Source organism: Sphaeramia orbicularis, chromosome 21 (assembly GCF_902148855.1).
Source record: "Sphaeramia orbicularis chromosome 21, fSphaOr1.1, whole genome shotgun sequence".
NCBI lineage: Eukaryota > Metazoa > Chordata > Actinopteri > Kurtiformes > Apogonidae > Sphaeramia > Sphaeramia orbicularis.
Genome location: NC_043977.1, coordinates 41,577,654 through 41,597,049, shown reverse-complemented (window position 1 = coordinate 41,597,049; position 19,396 = coordinate 41,577,654). Strand labels below are relative to the sequence as shown.

The window sequence follows — 19,396 nt, the reverse complement described above, 5'->3', positions numbered from 1 at the left end:
CATCGCGACAAAATTCCGAAGATGCCCGAGTTACCTCCCAGCTCTGTCTGTAAACACATGGTTTGTTTATGGTGGATGGCACTAAGAAATTGTTCACCGTAATGCAAGAGATTCAGGTGAGTAATCACAGAAAGACTTACAGATTAGTGATACTTAGGCTATGGCTGAGGTTTTACAGATTTGATGAAAAATTGGTTATGAAAGTCTCTCGCACCTTTAAAATACCACATTAACGCAAAGCATATGTTAGTCTGGGATTCTGCTGGCACTTCGGCTAACACGTCGCCCAGCTTGCGACAAACATGTTATGTGCATATATATTCCCTTCTTTCTAGAGTTTGTTTGTTCCTGCAAAATGAAACATGATTAAAATAGATTAAAAATGAATGATATTTAATTGTGATTAATCAAATTAATCCACAGCAACCCTGTGATTAATCTGATTAAAAATATGAATCGTTTGACAGCACTAGAATAAAATAAAACAGGTCACCAGCTGCATGAAAATAACAAAACTGTCATATATTATCACAATTTGCAAAGAATTAACTGCATATGATGAAGTCATTAAGTCAAACAGTGGACTTAATGACTTCATCATATGCAGTAAATTCTTTGCATATTTATGTTATTTATGTCAAACTTGCCTTGTGGAGTGTGAAGCGCAAACAGAACTGTAATTTTTATTTGTGTGTTCTAGCCAATAAATGGTTCTTCTTATGTGACAGCCATAGTCTCCCATATCCAGACCTCCAGACGTCCATATTTCATTATCTCTGTGCCAGTGCTGTAAATAAGTCTGGCACCATCCACTATCGTACTGGTCAAAGTCATCTGGGATGCTTGGTTAGTTTGTGGGTGGTACTGAGCGCTGGATACTGCACTAGTAAAAAAATAATGTCTGGAGAGAAGTTAAGGTGAACTTGACGCAACTTGGCATAAGAGACTGAATTGTGATATTAAAATTACAACATACCTACGTAAAAATACACCTGTCATTGTCCAAACCTGTCATTTTCATTGTGTAGTTACAGCTGGGATGTTGTCGTTCTTTCAAGTAGTAGGTGGGGCTTTCAAAATGATAACAGATAGGGGAACGAAAGAGAAGGACAACCCTGACACACGATGGAAATATTCACCCATCATTCCAACAGAATACTTTCAGCGAACAAGACTACGACAACAGTGACATAAAACTGATAATAAAGGCAGCTGCAATTATATGTAAGACCTTTAACCATCAACTAAACTGTCATTACTGTGACTTCCCTATTGCCACACGAGCTAAAATGCAAACTGGAAAGGTTAACCCACAGAAAATACGACCTCTTTTGTAATCATGTACACAAAGTCAGGTGTTAAACATATTTTCTGCTTCTAGAGGTACAGTGTCTCAGTCAAAATACCAGCAGATTATGATGCTCTACATTACAGATTCAACTCTTCTATTATCACCTTATGCAGTAAAATCAATAAACCTATAGACTGCATGACTAAATTTAATCACTCAGAGCATTTCACTAAGATGTAACTTCATAAATCAACTTATGCGTTCAGTCATGCAGGGTATATCCATGTTATGTTATTTGATTATAGTAAAACAGACCAGTAGCATTAAAAGTTACCAATAGGCTACTACAGGGGATATGATACTATTGTCATGTGACCAAATGGAATGGACTATTACAGTGAATAAACAGATTCCTCCACATTTGAATATTTTTGGAAAAATTTGATATAACATAAGTGTACAAGTCAAGAAAATACATATAATAGACCTAGCTGCATAGATTAAACATTTTAATCAGGATTTGATGCTGTGGGTTTAAAGCAGTGATTCCCAACCTTTTTTTGGCTCGTGACCCCATTTTAATATCACAAATTTCTGGCGACCCCGGGCATTCAAAAATGGAGACTTTTTTTTTTTTTGCTAAAATGAAAAATTTTTTGATCATGTAATAGTTTGCTATAATATGTTGCAAATAAACATTAATTTTAGATGACATTTAGTCTGTATAATGTATATTATTATGGACGGAGGCAGAAAAGCCAGGTGTAGATTACTGCACAAAGTGAGAATTTCCTTTTCCTTGGTCAGGATATGTACAGTCAGTCCAGCTTGGATTTACAAGGCTGACAATTAATACTGAACAAACAAGAACTGAAACTATGAATTATGAAAGAGCTGCAGCACCTGAAACCTACCACAATGAACATTTGAAAGATAAACAGTACCACAGTGCGTCAGTTTCAGATTCACAGTTTGTCATGTCTTTTATGGATTGGGATTGTCTCTGTCAACTCACCATATACTTTTTTTTAGTAAGTTTGGTTGTTTTTTTCTATCAATTACTAGAAATTTCAGGCGACCCCATTTGAATTCCAGGCGACCCCACGTGGGGTCCCGACCCGAAGGTTGAAAAACACTGGCTTTATATTTAAGCATCACCTCCAATACATTTACACTATAACTGTAAATACTAGTAAAAAAAAAAAAAAAAAAACTACAAAAAAAACCCCACTTTTTCACTGTATTGGAACATAATTACATAACTTCTCTACTGATCAAAGAGTGTGTGAATCTGTCTGAAAAGGACATTTATAATAAAGATTAAAGGTTGATTAACTTTTAGGTTATATAATGTAAATTTTTTGATAGTAAGTTTTAATTAAAAAAAAAAAATCTTATCAATTACTAGAAATTTCAGGCGATCCCATTTGAATTCCAGGCGATCCTACATGGGGTCTCGACCCTAAGGTTAAAAAAAACTGCATTAACTGCTCCCAATCCCCTTTTTAAGTTGTGTGGTACAGTCTGTTCTTTCTCAAACTGATAAAATCTTGCACCACAAACATCTGAAACCAGTGTTCAAGGGGTTAAACTGAAATGAAGAGGAAAGAGGGTCTTATTTAGAGGCTCACATGGGGTGTAAATCCACCAGCAACACCAAAGTTTGCATTGTAATAACATCGATCCTTTTACAGGGAAACCTTGCCACTTTAGTAAAGTTTTTTTTGTCTTTTTTATATCAATTACTAGAAATTTCAAGTGACCCCATTTGAATTTCAGGCGACCCCACCTGGTGTCCCTACCCCAAGGTTGAAAAACACTGGTTTAAAGGTTTTTTCTGGCTGAATGGGATCTACCTGTTCAGTCAGTTTTGTGGTGGTTTTACCAGAGCATATACTCGTAAAACAACTCAAATGATTTGTCTTAATTAAGCTTTGTCTAAACGTGATGATTTCATCGGGGAATGCGATTCCAAGGTGATGTTTGACTTTACACAGACTTTGAAAAGGTCCAGAAATCCTTTACAGGAACCAGATACAGCATTTCAATGTCATTTATCATTACAATAACTGAAAATGCTTTGTGTTAAACAGGCTGGAGGAATGATAAGAGGTGTGACGGTTAAACCACCTTCCAAGTAATGTGATACTAGTGAATTGCGGTCCAGTAAGTCAGTCAGTTTTTGTCTAAAACCTGGACTTTTCAGATTTCATGGGGGTTTGTAATGATTTTATAAACATACTTTAGATAAGATGGTAGTGTTTTTACTGTGATTGCTCGCTCTTATGCTTTACAATACATTGAATATTGAAGTTACATGCATTGTTTCACTGTATTCTCTTCACGGACAATAAAGATGATATATAGAAGCTATAACCTGTTGTTTGGCTCAGGACACAATGATAATAATAATTTATAGTGGTTTTCCAAATTTTTTGAATAATCCATTGAATTAGTTGGGTAGTCATGTGCACTTCAGAATTCACTTATTAAATTTCTTTATTTAATGGGTATACTTATGGTTAAATACTTGGTGTTAAGATTAGGAGTGTTTCCTTTCAACAGAAGCCATATCATCACTGCAATACTGAGTAATGTACACCTCTGTTAACATGCAGACCTGAAACAGCATGTTTTTGCTGATGAAATACACACGAGTACCCAGTCAATTTAGAGGAACATGAAAACACATGGAAAACAACTTAAATAACAAAATGTTTTTTCATATTCATTGTTTTTCAAGGAGTCTTTGTAAAAGGTTAAAGGTAAAGAAGGTCTCGCTTTAGTATCCCTGTAGGGAAATTTAGTCTGATAGTCCTAAAACCTTATTAATGGAGCGTTAATTCAATCAAGTACCACCAGATCACTTATTAGAGGGTCTGAATAAGATGAGACTGAGAAAATCCCTGTAAGTCTATAGGAATCAAAGGTTTGATCTCACCGGCCGACAGGCCATGAGCTATCTGTAAAGGTGCTGTGCCTGTCGTCGTCTTCATCATCGTTGTCTTTGTTGTTGTCGTCTTCCTTCGCAATTTCTTCAAACGTCTTCTTTGACTAAACTACTGGTCGGATTTAGTTCAAGTTTTATATGTAGCCGCCATGAGATAAGGTCTACAAAGTTTGCTCACAGTTTTAAGAAATTTAGATTTTTGACACATTTTTAAAAATATTGATAATTGGCTTTCACGTATAATGGTCCATGGATGGCTTATAACATTGAAATTGTTAGAGATATTAGTATAGTTACTATTGAGCACCGATAGGAAGTCATATATGGATTTCATTTAATTAGTTGAGTTCTCCTCCAGTCCACTTCTATTGGGAGATTGATCTCCTGCGTTAAGACCTCAGGACTCTAACATAGCAGCAGAACCAAATTCAAGTTATTATTGATTCTTGATAGAACATGGCAATGGGATACAGGGACAATGGTCCTTTTTTTAGAACCTACATCCAGTGGTCTTTGTGGTTTTGTGCTTCAACATACTGACCCACCCACCAGCACCAGTGTGAATCTCTGTATGTTATGGGCTAATCTGTCGTTTTGTGTATTTGTGCGTCCCTCTGCTTACCCGTGCATCATACTCCAGGACAAAAGGAGGGATGTCTATCTGCTCAGGTTTGATGCAGGTGAAGAGCTGCTGCAGGTTGTCCAGGTAACGGACTTTGTCCTTCATCCCCGACACGCTGAAGGTGGTGAAAAACCACGTTGAGACCTGGAGAGAGTTGACAACAGAGAGAAACAATCAGTTATAACTAGTGTTTGATCTGACTGTGTTGCTTAGATATTAACATGGTTTTAAGTGACAAAAGAAAATTGGACCCACATTATCAAAAAATCACAACAGAACTAGATTAGGTCTAATGAAGCTTTAATGATCCCTACGAGTATGTTTGGCCATCGGCATAAAAAGCACTGTAGTTCCAGTAAACCACAAAGAAACAGATATAAACCAGAAACCACTCAGTGCACATACTGATGCCAAGACTGTACAATTCTCTACCACTGTTATTTTAATAATGGACAAATATTTGGATACTTTGAATCTGGTTGTGGATTACCTCCAAATACTAAGTACCAGACATTCATGCTGATTTGTGGAAAATACCTGAAAGCCTTCGACAAAAACCTGGCGTTAATTATTAAAAATTCATGGGAGGCAGACTCATGATCACTGAGCTGTTTAACACAATCATGTTGTTGTAGCCTGGCAACATTTGGAGCATCACTGTTGCCATTAAAATTTGGCTGCAGTTGCACAAAACATCTAAGAGCATGCATGATATCTGCTAACTCATAGAGTGATCATCATGCCTCAGTTCACCTTAGCTGCCTTTCATTCTTTGTTTGTGCCTATTTACTGTATTAAAAGTACTGTTGTTTTGGCAGAAATATAGTGGAGACTGTTCAGTGCTCACATTTGTTCCAGAAGAAGAAGATAATTATTATAACCAAGTCCCAGTGATAATGAGGTTTACTTATTGTGAACTGTTGGTAGTGGAGCTTTTGGAGATTCTTTGATATCTATTAAACTCACAAATGAGGGTGATGATGTTGTTACTGTGAGAAATTCCCAATATTATTATTATTATAGTCCTAGAATCTGAAGAGAGATGGGTATTTCCCACTAGGCTGCTCAAAATAAATACTCAATGGATGTGACATAAATGTGGAATCAGCCTGAATATGTGATCACATCTTAAATATACAGGGGAAAAATTTTTCTCCATTGTTGGAATTTTCTTCTGGTTTACTTGGTAAATTTTGATATTTGGTAGAGTTTCTGTGTGTTGTGACCTCTTTACATGACATATGACCAGTGTTATATGTCTTAACTCTAGTTTCACGTCATGATGATGATTTTCTGGAGTCTAGATTTAATATTGATTTTAAAATAATGATCAGCCATGGTGTCCTTTTGATGGCCACTTCTACATTTTGGACTTCACTAATAGTAATTTAGATGGCCCCTGTGATTATTTATCTGTAATCAATACACTGGCCCTCCAAAAATAAAAACAAGTGGTGCCAGGCGCAACAAACCCTGACCATCGCATGTATTATAGCTTATTTTGGCATCGATCCAGCTAATGTCACCAGGTCTATGAGTGTGGTGATGTCAGCATATAAACTACCTCTATATATGTGACAAGTTTGAAGTAAGATGAAACAAAACAGATGGTTTTACATGCATTTGAAATTTTGCCCATTAAAAGTAAATGGGAGAAAAAAAATGTAAAAATTCATAAAAAAAATTTGAACTTTGATCTACTTTTCCCAAAATGTAACCACATCTATTCTGGGTCACTGGTAATCTATAAACCCAATTAGGTATGAATTCAACCAGTAGTTTTGCTGCTACAGTCAGGTGAAATTTTAATGGGAAAAAAACACAATTTTTAAAAAATTCATTCATTCATTCATTATCTGAACCTGCTTTATCCTCACTAGGATCATGGGGGTCGCTTGGAGCCTATCCCAGCTACTTACGGGCAAAGGCGATTTTTTTTTTTTTAAATTCATAAAAAACTTAAACTTTGATCTACTTTTCCCAAAATATAATCAGATCTTTTCTGGATCACTGACATAAACCCAGTTTGGTATGAATTCTACCAATAATTTTGCTGCTAGAGTAAAAAAAGAACTACAAAGTAACAAAAAAAGAAACAAACGAACCGAATCAAAAACAATACCCTTTGCCTCCCCTTTGGGGGGCGGGGTAAAAATTGCATTTGGGACAGTCCTAATGGGGTATTACTGCAAACCATGGCATGTTAACATGGTTGGCAACAATAGTCCATTAAACTCCAAACTTCCCATTTGATAAAGTTTGTGTATCAATGTCACACACGTTACCAAATGTGGGACTTGCCACGAACTAAGGGATGTAGGAAGTATTTTGCTTTTAGAAACAAACCTACAGTGTCTTTAAAAAAAAAGTAAAACTAAAAGGGAAAGACAAATTCATCTTCCTCTGGTCTGACAAGTGCTACTTCTATCATTACTATATCAACAGCCATTCATTTCTGTGTCTGCTGGTGAGAGCTATGTAAATATTGATACAATCCTCTAGGGTTGCACATACTGTATGCTCTGTTGACATTTTCTATTAATCATGTTAAATACATAAAACATAATCCTTACCTTTGAGCGAAATGTCGGGTGTACAAAGTAGAAGGCCTTCAAGTTCTTTTTATACCTGCGAGACATAAAATACAGAATAGAATGACGATAACGGTTATGTAAATTGCTCATCATTCCTCAAACAGATCGGTGAAGAATGTGAAATGGTGTGAAAATGATTGGTTTCTATTCTCATGAAGGGATTGTGGAATGCATCGACCCCAAGGATGAGGACACAGTCGGAAAAGGAAACTCGGCGTGTGTATTTGTATTCATGATGACTGAAACTCAGTACAGCTATTTACTTTTCGCCTGCAAAGTCCCTTCATTTCATTTCACAGCTCACTATTCCTGAATTTAAAAGAACATTTATTTACAGTATCATCCCTGTATCATCTGTGTTTGCTTAGATAGATTTATTCTGCGACTACATTTATGTTAATTTAAGTATCAACTAAAAATGAAGATACGTAATTGAAAAAAATAGACTTGGTGGAAAATAAAGTTTACTTTTCAATGTCTTAAAATGACTCTTTCTTATTACATATTATCAAATATTTCCATCATTGTTCATTCAAAGGAAATATGTAGTTATATTTGGCTGTCATTTGTGTCACACTACATTGTTGTACTAAGATATGTAGTTGGTCAATGACACAATATCAAATCATGATCTACCTTATTTTGTCAGATCCTTTTACTTTTCAGAGGGATCATACAGATAAATAAATGATGGTGCTTTTCTATTTATTTATTTATTAATTTGATCCCCATTAGCTGCTGCACACCACAGCAGCTACTCTTCCTGGGGTCATTAACAACATAAAAACAAAGCATCACAATTTCCCACAACTCGCTCAACAAACAGGATGTACATACACTCAACACAAAAACGTGCAAACCAAAATTCAACAAGCAAACAATGCAAAACAATTACAGTAACAATAATGATACCAACAACAACAGAAAAAAAGAATAAATAAATAAACCCAAAAACCAGAAACAAAAAACAAAACAAACAACAACAACAACAAAAATCAAGCTAACCTGTGCATGAAATGGCCTGATTACCAGTGTAATTACAGTACTTTGTTTTGCTACATCTTTGTAGCATTATTGTCAGTAGTACATGTTGCTAGTTTAGTGAGTGTATTTCAGTCTATTTATAGCAATATTTTAGTGTGTGTCTGTCCGCGGTAAACTGTTCATTTTTAGTCTACTCTAATTTGGAGACTTTGTGTAATGTGTTGTTGTGTTGCTGCGGAGGAAATAATGAACAATTACAATAAATCCATCAGCTGCAGGTATGGATGTGCAGTGAGTCCAATTTACACAGCTATGCTTATGTGAAAACACTTTTAATTCGTTATAAACCTACAGCCCAGGTAATGAATGGAAATACTAATGTATCACAGATGTACATACAGGAAATGTGGACTTAACTGTTTACCTCATAAATATTGTCTTTATTGTAATGATGTTAATCTGATGTGGAGAAAAAGCCATCACATAGAGCCTAAGCCTCCAGAAACTAGAGAAAGCAAAAGGAAAACTTATAACTGGGTTTAAGTCGCCTGTATTTTATAAGAGGGGACGACATTGCGATTTAGACCATGGATTGTGATTCTATCTCCAAAGATCCTCCCTCATATGATATGTTACAAGATAACTCAGCTCTACTGCATTCATATTTAAAAGCACTTACATATATTTCACTAAAATCACATTCAATAATATGAAAAAGCATGTGTCTGACAGCAGAAACGGCATATTGTGCATATAAACAACACCTTCCTGAGAATTCTAGTTTAGATTCATGCTTTGTTTACCAGCCTCTAGAAAACAATCAGCTGCTGTCAATTACCTCAGAATGGTTTTTAATCAACCTGATGAATCTCCTCGGTCTACCACTACTTCACAACAAACATCTGGTCCAGTGCAACAGAAAACCCACAGGTCCACAACCTGCCTCTAGATCTCACATTATACCCTCACCCAGACCACAAGACACTTGAACTCCTTCATTTGGGCTGCGACTAGCTCCGAACCAGCAGGGAGTCATCCATTATCTGGCAATGAACTCAGATTTGAAGGTGCTGACCCTGGTTCCGCCTCTTTAACTCTGGGCTGAAAACCTCCCCGCTGTGTGCTGGAGGTCACACTCCAGTTGTACTGTAAAACTACATAATTGGCCTAAAGCAGACAGGCCATTCAGGGGTCACCAAAACTGGTAGAAACTGCAAATTAACATTTTGTTGGAGCACATTTTCTCCCTCTCTCTCTCTTCTCCTCAAATTCATGTTCTCTACTGTCATATACAACAACCTTGATAATAATGATAAGTGGCGCCAGGCACAATAAACCCCACCCCTTGCACGTATTATAGCTTATTTTGGCATCGGTCCAGCTGATGTCATCATGTCTGTGCATGTGCTGATGTCAGTATAGGCATAGACAGCATACAGACATTTCTGCCATTCTAAGTAAATGGGGGAAAAAAAGATCTTAACAATTCATAAAAAAAATTGAACTTTGACCTACTTTTCCCAAAATGTAATCACATCTATTCTGCGTCACTGGCAATCTATAAACCCAATTTGGTATGAATTCAGTCAATAGTTTTGCTGCTGCAGACGTTTGAAATTTCACCCATTAAAGTAAATGGGAAAAAAAAAAAGATTGTAAAAAATTCATTAAAAAAATGGAACTTTGACCTACTGTTCCCAAAATGTAACATCTATTCTGGGTCACTGGCAATCTATAAATGCAATTTTGTATGAATTCAACCAGTAGTTCTGCTACTAGAGTGTTAACAAACAAAGAAACAAAGAAAGAACTTAACCGAACCAAAAACAATACCCGTTGCCTCCCCTTCGGAGGGTTGGGTAATAAAACATTATTATCAGTAATGAAATTATTCAACTTTGTATATGAATTAACACTAAAAAATCTTGCAAGAAAAATAACAAAGGGATAAAAACCATCTCCAAATTTGATGGTTCAGGTCCAGATGCTCTTAAAAAGCAAAATGCCTCAGAGATAGTCGTCAACACTTTATCCACAAAATTTGGACCAACCAGGACCTACATGTCTGTGAGCCGTCAATTATAACATCTTCAGACTGTATTCCAAGAACAGTCACTGTTCCTCATCTGTACATGATAAGGAAAAGGCACATCAGTGTGACAGGGGAAACACTACGGGTGCATCTTGTTTTCATCCGACACCTGCAAATCTAAACTAAATCTGACTTTGACACTCTGACAGTTATCATCATGAAAGTGTAGTGCATGTATCATTTTGCAAGACAGGAAAAATAAATTATTTGCTGTGAATTTACTGTAGAAACATTAACAGCTGAGGCAAATCATCAACTCACAGTGCATCATCTGTTTGCACTGTTTATGTATTAATTTACCCAGGATTCAGCTGCATTGATAAACCTTCTTATGTGGGTGAGACACCACACAGGCTTCATGTGTACGTGGATAGAGTACCTGCTCCAGCTGCCTCAACTTTTTGTTGACAAATCGGGTAAAATCTGTCCAAAGACATAAAATAATCTCACTTCTATTGAAAAATGCTGAAAAATGTTGACCCCAGGCCCCCACTAATGTACCAAAGGGAAAATGCTGATAGAAATAATAATATTCTTATTATGGATGCACTAATCCAATAGTGGTATCAAATACTGGTCTGATGTTGACCCAAGTAATTGGATCAAGTATCCAGGATGTTGGCTCTGATCCACAGGATCTACGCAACAGCCGTTTGTACCAAGATGCTGATGCTTTACTTATTTTAAGAGTCAATAATTATTTATTCATTTATTTATTTATTTATTTATTTATTTATTTATTTATTTACAGGGACAATGCAGTCTAACAGTTACAAGTTTGCAGCTGATTTGATGCATATAAAGTTTATAGTTGGTGCTAATTCTCAACTCCAGTCCCCAGTTGGGCTCTTCCACAACACTGCAGTACAAGTATAAAATATATATATCATTTAAAACGATCATACCATACATAAAAATATAATATAGAAATAAAATATACACAATTTAAAACAATCATACCATACAATTTGATAATCCAGTGTTGCATTTATATATGAGGCATTCATTCACTAATTCACTCTCCCACACAATATACACAATATTTACAGATGAGAACAGTTGTGTTTTGTCGTTAAGCAGGTTTTGGTTCTGTTGGTGAACATCTTAAACTCTGAGATGGATTTTATTTCTGATGGCAGTGAGTTCCAGAGTTTAATACTCAGTTCAGTAACTTGCATGCATTAATTGATTCATTCATTCATTCATTCTCCTTAGTCCTCAAGAGGGTCGTTGGGGTGTCGGATCCAATACCAGCTACCAATAGATGAAGGTGGAGTACAGCCTGGATGTGTCACCAGTTCATTGCAGGGCTTCAATAACTTTATTTACTGTATATGCATTATTTGTTGCATTTGTTTTTACAATGTTAGAGAGCAGTGTTTAATCATTTCTGACTTTGCTTTATACATTCTCTTCCACAAAGTGACGCACATGGTTAGTAATCAAACATTGATATTGGATAAACACTTGGTAAACAACACCCAAAAGTTTGGGAATTGGTGTTTCAATGGAAAAGTTTGGTTTGGTGCATTCCTATTTATTCCACAAAAACCAGAAGGATAATGGTTGACAACAATGTGAAAAAAGCTACAGAAACAAACTAATAATAACACAGAGCACATATGTTCTCCGACAACCTGGGGAAAACCTTAGAAGTTGGCAAGACTTCTTTTATTTACGTTAGCCGATATACACAACCGTGATATTATGATACAATTAAAGATATGGTGGAACTTGAGGAACGCTAAAGCATGAAAAGATCCACTGTATTGTCCAACACCAAACCATGTCGGGACAGAATAATCAACCTCACCGTCTCCTGGAGAAAACAATCCTAAACTCCCCACTTCAGTTTTGGAAACTTTTATTGCCATGTTTGGCTTCAGTTTGCTGGTTAAGTTGTCTGGAGCCAAAATGCATCTGCAGCAAATCAACAGTTCAATGGGCTGAACAATGCCAGGTCAGGGTTAGAGGCTCAACTTGTCTACCAAAAATGCCTGTCTGAGCCAAAAAAAAAGATGTATTCGTAAACTTATGAGACATGGGACTGCAGTAAATTAGTCACACAGTACAGTGTTGGGACATGAGCAAAAGCTGTAAACCTTTGCAAACATTTACAGATAAATGTTATGTTTGTATGAAATTTGATTCATAAACATGATCTGAAATCCATTAAGAGGTTATTGCTTCTTGCTGTGCAGGGGATAATATGCACAAAAAGTCCCAAAACAAAAGGGAGTAACATTCACTAGGGAGCTCTGCCATCACTGTGTTTTTAATCTGTTTTCATTTAACGATTTTAGATGAAGTATTTTTGATTGGGTTAACTTATTGAAATGGTCCACCAGTTTAATGTCCGTTCATCTGTTTGGGCAACATCGAGCTCTGTGTTAACATGTGCTTTATAAATACACCTTTTGTTGTTGGTGAGGTGCTTTATAGTTACTAATCTACCTACAACTTGTGTTAACAATCAATCATGGAATAAAGATCAAGCAATGACTGTAAAAGACAACATGGAAAGCTATGGAGTCTCCTGTAAATGGCAAAACTTTAAAAACAACAGACTGGATGTTTTGTCTGGTCAAACTATAACCTACAGGCAGCGAAACACAAATATGTTCTTGCAAATCAAACCAGCATTACTGCCTCATGAATGATAAATATCACTGTCTATCCACATTCATAACATCTGACTTCATGGAATTTAATAAAACCTATTGAGGGTTTTTTTCTGGTGAAATAGATGTTGTCACTTTATAGACTGCATGACAGAAAATTATTCTAATCAAATCTAATCTTTCAACTTAAGTTCAAATGTTTGTGCCAAATGTGGAGCAAGTCCCTCAAGGTCTTTCAGAGAAACATAAAAACATTCCTCTGGGTGAGCCTAAACACTTACGATGAGTCAAACCATCCATGTTTGAATTATTTTGACGTATTAAGGCAATGGCTGTTGACACCCGGAGCAATGAGTCTTAAATTAACACAGTGTACAATAATAACTCTGTATTTCACTGCATGGGGTTTCTCTGCACTGATAAAATGCCAACATCAATTAATGGTTATCACCTCTGTCTAATGTTTTAAAGGTCAAACACGAGGGAAAGGTTCCTATATTTTAAAGCCTCTTTTATCTCTACCAAACGCTTCAACTGTTGATCAAAATTTCAAGACAGAAAAGGTGAGGTGTGGTAAGGTGGTAAGGTGTGGTGAAACCAACTGAATGACCAGTCTCAGAAAGTAATGAATGGAGGGAACATGGGGGTTGAAAAGTACATAATGACTGTATGGACTTTCCCACTGACACAGGAAGTATGTTTAGTTTTGGTTACGAGACACCTGGCAAAAAAGCACTATGAGTCTTACTAAACAGTCACAGAAAAAATTATTAGACCACCCTTGTTTTCTTCAATTTCTTGTTTATTTTAATGCGTGGTGCAACTAAAGGTACATTTGTTTGGACAAATATAATGATAACAACAAAAATAGCTCATAACAGTTTAATTTCAGAGCTGATATCTAGCCATTTTCCGTGGTTTTCTTGATAATAACAAAAATCACTTCGGTTCTTACATCAATATCTATGGCATTGTACTGACAAAAACAGTGCTTTTAGGCATTCCATGTTTTCTTTTCTGTGTGTTTTAGTCACATCATACACACAGGAGTTAGTACTTGATTGCATAACCATGTTTTTGATGACTTTTGATTGTCTAATAAATTTTTCCATGACTAAGTACCCTTTTATGCATTTTTAATGTCAGGTAAATAGATTTTTCCCCACAATGTGAAATTTGCCACACTAGATTTATGTAGAGGGTGTTTATCATTAACTTTTTAGACTTCTTGGCTAAATTCTGAATTTATATAGAAATAAAATAAGTGAATAAATTAGGAAATCTGACAAGGGTGTCAGTTGTTTTTAAAGTGGGATTTCTCTCACACATTTGTCTCAGTAATATCTGCTTCAAACCACTGCTAAATGAGGTCGAATGGATTCTGGTTGCTGATGTACTCCTTAAAAAATTCTCAACAACAAAGAAAAGCCAACAGCAGAGTTGCTGAGGCTGATATTGTGACTTGGCCGAGCCAATCTGCTGATTGTGATGACATGGTTTGTCTGGGTTTCAGCACTACTGCAGCAAAATGGATGACTGCAGGGCTTCCCCGTGCTGTGAAGGCGGAGTGGAAAAGCATTTCATCTTAGGTCAGCGGGGTACAATGTGGCTAAAATGAGCCACCCCACTGCCACAGCTAATTCTGAAAGTCATCACACCTGAAATGCTATTTAAAAAAACTCATATTACACATATTGTTGTTGCTAATTGCAGCATCTGGTTTAAAGTGCTAAGTTTCCCTGACTTTCCGGGTTGACAGAAGCTACCGGTAACTTTTAAAGGAGTGATATTTAGCTTTTTTTTAAATGGAATTCTGCATTTTAAAACATTTCCCTACATAAACTGTAAATGCTCTGCTTGGGTCTGAATTCTTCATTAATTCAACTCCACAGGTCCATCTTCAATCCTATTTCTGAGTAATGACACCAGAAAGGTTGTTTTGAGCGCTGGCCCTTTAAATGCACATGAGCCACTTCACACCCCACCCCCTCCAGGTTGTTGGCTGTGCTGCTCTGTCCCATTCAACCAACAACTGAACATTTTAGGTAATCAGCTTGAAGTTTGGACATATTTTCAGCATGGACTACAACTGCTGTTGCTGACAAACAATTATGGCGTACTTGGAGAAACGTTCGTCGGAAGCCTTGACCTTATATATGCAAATGTCGTGACGTAACCAGTTCTAAGACGTAACAAATTAAGAAGGAATTGAAACAGGTTGTAGAAAGCCACTCTATTTTTGCCAAAATGCATATATAGATAACTTGGCAGCACCTGGAGGGTTCAAATTCAAACTATTTGAACTATTAGGGTCCAAATACACAAATAAATGTACCAAAGACTAATAAAAGTGGGTTTAGCAAAATATGACCCCTTTAAAGGTGGAGTGTGTTCTTGTCTGTGACTGCTAACCCATTGTGAATCACTAAATGTAACTGAAACACCAATATGACCTATCTGTTTTTACTGGCTCCTCTATGACACACGCTTTGGTTAAAAATGGTCTTGAATATAAAGTGGAAACTACACAGGATGCCCCCATGTCTCTCTGGGGTTTTCAAAAAATTTCTTGCAGGCAGCTCTTCAATGTGGTCCTGGACATAATTCTATTAACAGTGCATTGACATGGCTAACATTTGTGCCTCTCCTCTGCTTCTCTTCTACAGCGGTAACACTGGCTTCCATTAGCTTAAAAATGATGACTGTTAACATCAACAAACAACTGGCTCACAACTCCAACACATACTGATTTTACCAATTGTACTTTTAAACCATGTCTAAAGAAGTTTGGTTTTGGTTGGAACATTTTCCTTCAACCTTAATACGATGATGTATTCAAATATCTGTGGCAGGACAATACCCAGTTTTTCAGCAGTTCAACCCGATACATTTTGGTAAATACTGCACACTGTGTTAAAACAATAGACCCACGACCAGGTCCGAGGGGGTTGAGTAACATGATTATCACTATGCAAAACAGAACTGTGGGTCTCCTCTGATGTTTGAGAGTAAGCGTAAACTATTCTGGTTTTCATTTGGAGGATGTGGTTTCTATTTGGCATGATGAAAATATTCATCAATGGTGAACATCACAGGAGACCAGACCATTAGGCTGGTATTGATCCTGGTTATATGTGACTGATGGTTTTGGCGTTTCGGATGTGAGAAATGTTGCTCAGGAGAATCGCTAATTTCGATTCATGTTGGACTTCTGGACTACATCTGTGGGACCTCTGAGGCTGTGATGCTGACATGTCTATGACACACTGTAATCCATATGTTGATCTTAAGACAAAACCAACAGTTCAGAACAAGAATCAGCTTTCAAAACTTTGGAACCCTTGATTAACGCACAGTCACTGCCAATACATCATCCAGAGGACACAATCCAAGTTTGGGTTTCCTGGTCCAAATATGGCTGCAAGATTTCCAAAACCCACAATGAAACAAAAGAGTTTCACAGTTCATTTGGCTTTTGTAAAAGGCTATATACCGTGACCTTGGTGGTGTCATACAGTGGCCTGAGCAATGTGTTTGAACGTCTGCAGGAGTCAGCGCAGAGAGACGATGACCAAGGCTAACGGAAGGCCGAATGACAGACAAGGCACACAACAGATATCGATTCCAGCAAAACATCATGTCCAGCTACACATCGAACAGTGACGAGGCGAAAGATCATTCTCATATTGCACTTTTATATCTGAACATTCTGCACCTGTAGGAAATTTAACATGAACAACTAAAGGCCAGGAAGCTGTCACAGCATGTCAGACCTTTATTCCATTTGGATGAATTTTCTGAAGCCTATTGTTTATTTTCTTAAAAAGAAACAGACCTTCATGCTTCATGTTTAATATGCAGTTTTTTATATTAAATACCAGAGGCAGGGAAAGGACTGTATGATGAGGGTTTTTTTTTTTTTTTTTTTTAAATATGATCTGCTTTTAAGTGGAATTATGCAGATGCCATCAGTAAATGGACTTACATTCATATAGTGTGTTTCTACTATATACAGTCGGAGAAAAAATTATTAGACCATCAAATGCCATGAAAAACAATGGTTATGCAATCAAGTATTAACTCCTGTGTGTATCATGTGACTAAAACCGACAGAAAAGAAAACATGGAATGCCTAAAGGCACTGTTTTTGGCAGTACAATGCCATAGGTATTGATGCAAGAACTGAAGTGATTTTGGTTATTATCAAGAAAACCATGGAAAATGTCAAGATATCAGCTCTGAAATTAAACTCTTATGAGCTATTTTTGTTGTTATCATTATATTTGTCCAAACAAATGTACCTTTAGTTGTACCAGGCATTGAAATGCATAAGAAATTGAAGAAAACAAGGGTGGTCTAATAATTTTTTCCATGACTCTAGAAACTCAAAGTGCTTCACTCGCCTTTTGCATATACAGGCACACACAGATTCACCCACCAGTTAAGCAGCCTCTGGAGGAAACCTGGGCTTCATTGTCTTACTTGAGGACACTTTAGCAAGTTAAAAAAAAGTCAACTTTCTTTATTATCCCTGTAGGGTAATTCAGTGTCTGTATTTTACCCATTCTAATACACACAGTACCTGGCATTAGCAATTAACATTAGCACGTAGCACATTAGGAGCAGTGAGCTGCCATTGAAGGTGCTCAGGGACCAACTCCAGATCTTCATCAGCACCAAGGTCAAGAGCACCGACAGGAGAATTAACGTATAAGTACCTGTTTTTAATGTGGACAAGAGACCAGAGTCCAACAACCAACCTTTCCATTTATAGACAACCCAGTCTAAATAGATTAAAAAAACTGCCAAAACTTACCAAATTAATTTACATTCTGACAAGTACCAGTGTGATTTATGTATGCTACTGAGAGCCTTGCATCATGAGTTGTATGTAACATTAATGTTGCTAGGCTAGTGAGTGTACTTAAGATGGTTTATAGAGATTTAATCCACTTTAACCTGCAGGAGATTATAAAACGTGTTTCTTTGCTACTCCTGGGGACATGATGACATGACAGTACTAATTCTGAACTGCTGGTCTGGCTTTTGCACTCCAGTGTACAATAAGCCTGGTTTTATGCAGATTATTTGCTGTGGCAACAGCGTAAAACAGAAATTTAGAGATATTTTATGTTATTATGAAACTGCTGTGGAAGATGTGGACTAATGTTGACATTATAAATCAGAAAATCAGTTTGAGGTTTCAACTAGCTATTGTCTAAATACTTCACTCTTAAATGATGCCAAATTGCAGATGTTTTAGTCAAACAACAACAAAAATGCCACACCAAAGCCAATGAGTGTAGAAACCTATGGAAAATCTGTACTAGTTTGATTGAAACTAACCTACATTTAACAAGAGTGTAAGAGAAAAATTGTGGTTCAGATCATAGATGGTGATTCTACCTCAAAAGATGGTGATATGAACTATTGGCCTCATCACCCAGTCATAGTGAGGCAGAGGGATTAAAGCATTAGAGACTTAGGCTCTTTTTTAACTGGCCCTTCATTTGACTTCACATTAAGCAAATTTAACACACAACATGCTTTGATCCGCCATGAAAAATTATGGATTTACATTCATACTGGGCTTCTGGTCTGTATCACTGGGTGTTCGGTGCAGTGAGCTGACGTCTCTGTGACAAACTATAATCAAATAAAATAATAGGTGCTTTGATCCTGCATGAGGAGTCCAAAAACTGGAGAATGTGAAAATACCCAGTCTAATACAAATAAGAACACAGCGTATCCCAGCATATGGCATGGGTATGTGCATATGAATTTTTGATCTGTTAGTACAAGCTTCAAGGAGGCTGATCCTCACAGAAACAGTTCTAACAAAGAGTGTAAAAGGTCTCACATACTTGGCATCAACAATGTCGTAGAGGTTCTTGAGGAAGTCGGAGTCCAGATGGTTGTGCTCACCAGTCAGCGTATGGAAGTAAACCATCACATACTCCTTTACTGTGATGTGGTCCATTACATGGATGAAGTAGAGCAAGGCCTGCCACAAACACATACAGAAACAGGGCACATATAGTTATTAGGTTTATTTCACGTTGACATTTAGATGCAGCTTTAGGGTTAATTTTGCAGTTAATTTTCCCTTGTTTCAAATCCCTGGCAGAGGGGGTACGTTAAAAGTACAGGGAAATAACAGAGGTACTGAAGACACAGCAACATGGGGCATTCAATGATTTTTTTTTTAAAACTGATCTCTGTATTGGTCAGAATAGTTGTTT

At 36.8% G+C, this 19,396-nt stretch overlaps 1 protein-coding gene across 1 annotated transcript in view; it reads right to left on the bottom strand.

The window, feature by feature from the left end:
- gdap2 (ganglioside induced differentiation associated protein 2) overlaps nucleotides 1–19,396 on the bottom strand; it is a 56,789-nt gene that overhangs the window by 7,041 nt on the left and 30,352 nt on the right. The window contains exons 11-13 of the mRNA XM_030124812.1: nucleotides 19,019–19,158; nucleotides 7,437–7,491; nucleotides 4,864–5,007 (exon numbers count right to left, since the gene is read on the bottom strand). Coding sequence (XP_029980672.1) covers nucleotides 4,864–5,007; nucleotides 7,437–7,491; nucleotides 19,019–19,158 — 339 coding nt within the window. The remainder of the gene's footprint in view (nucleotides 1–4,863; nucleotides 5,008–7,436; nucleotides 7,492–19,018; nucleotides 19,159–19,396) is intronic.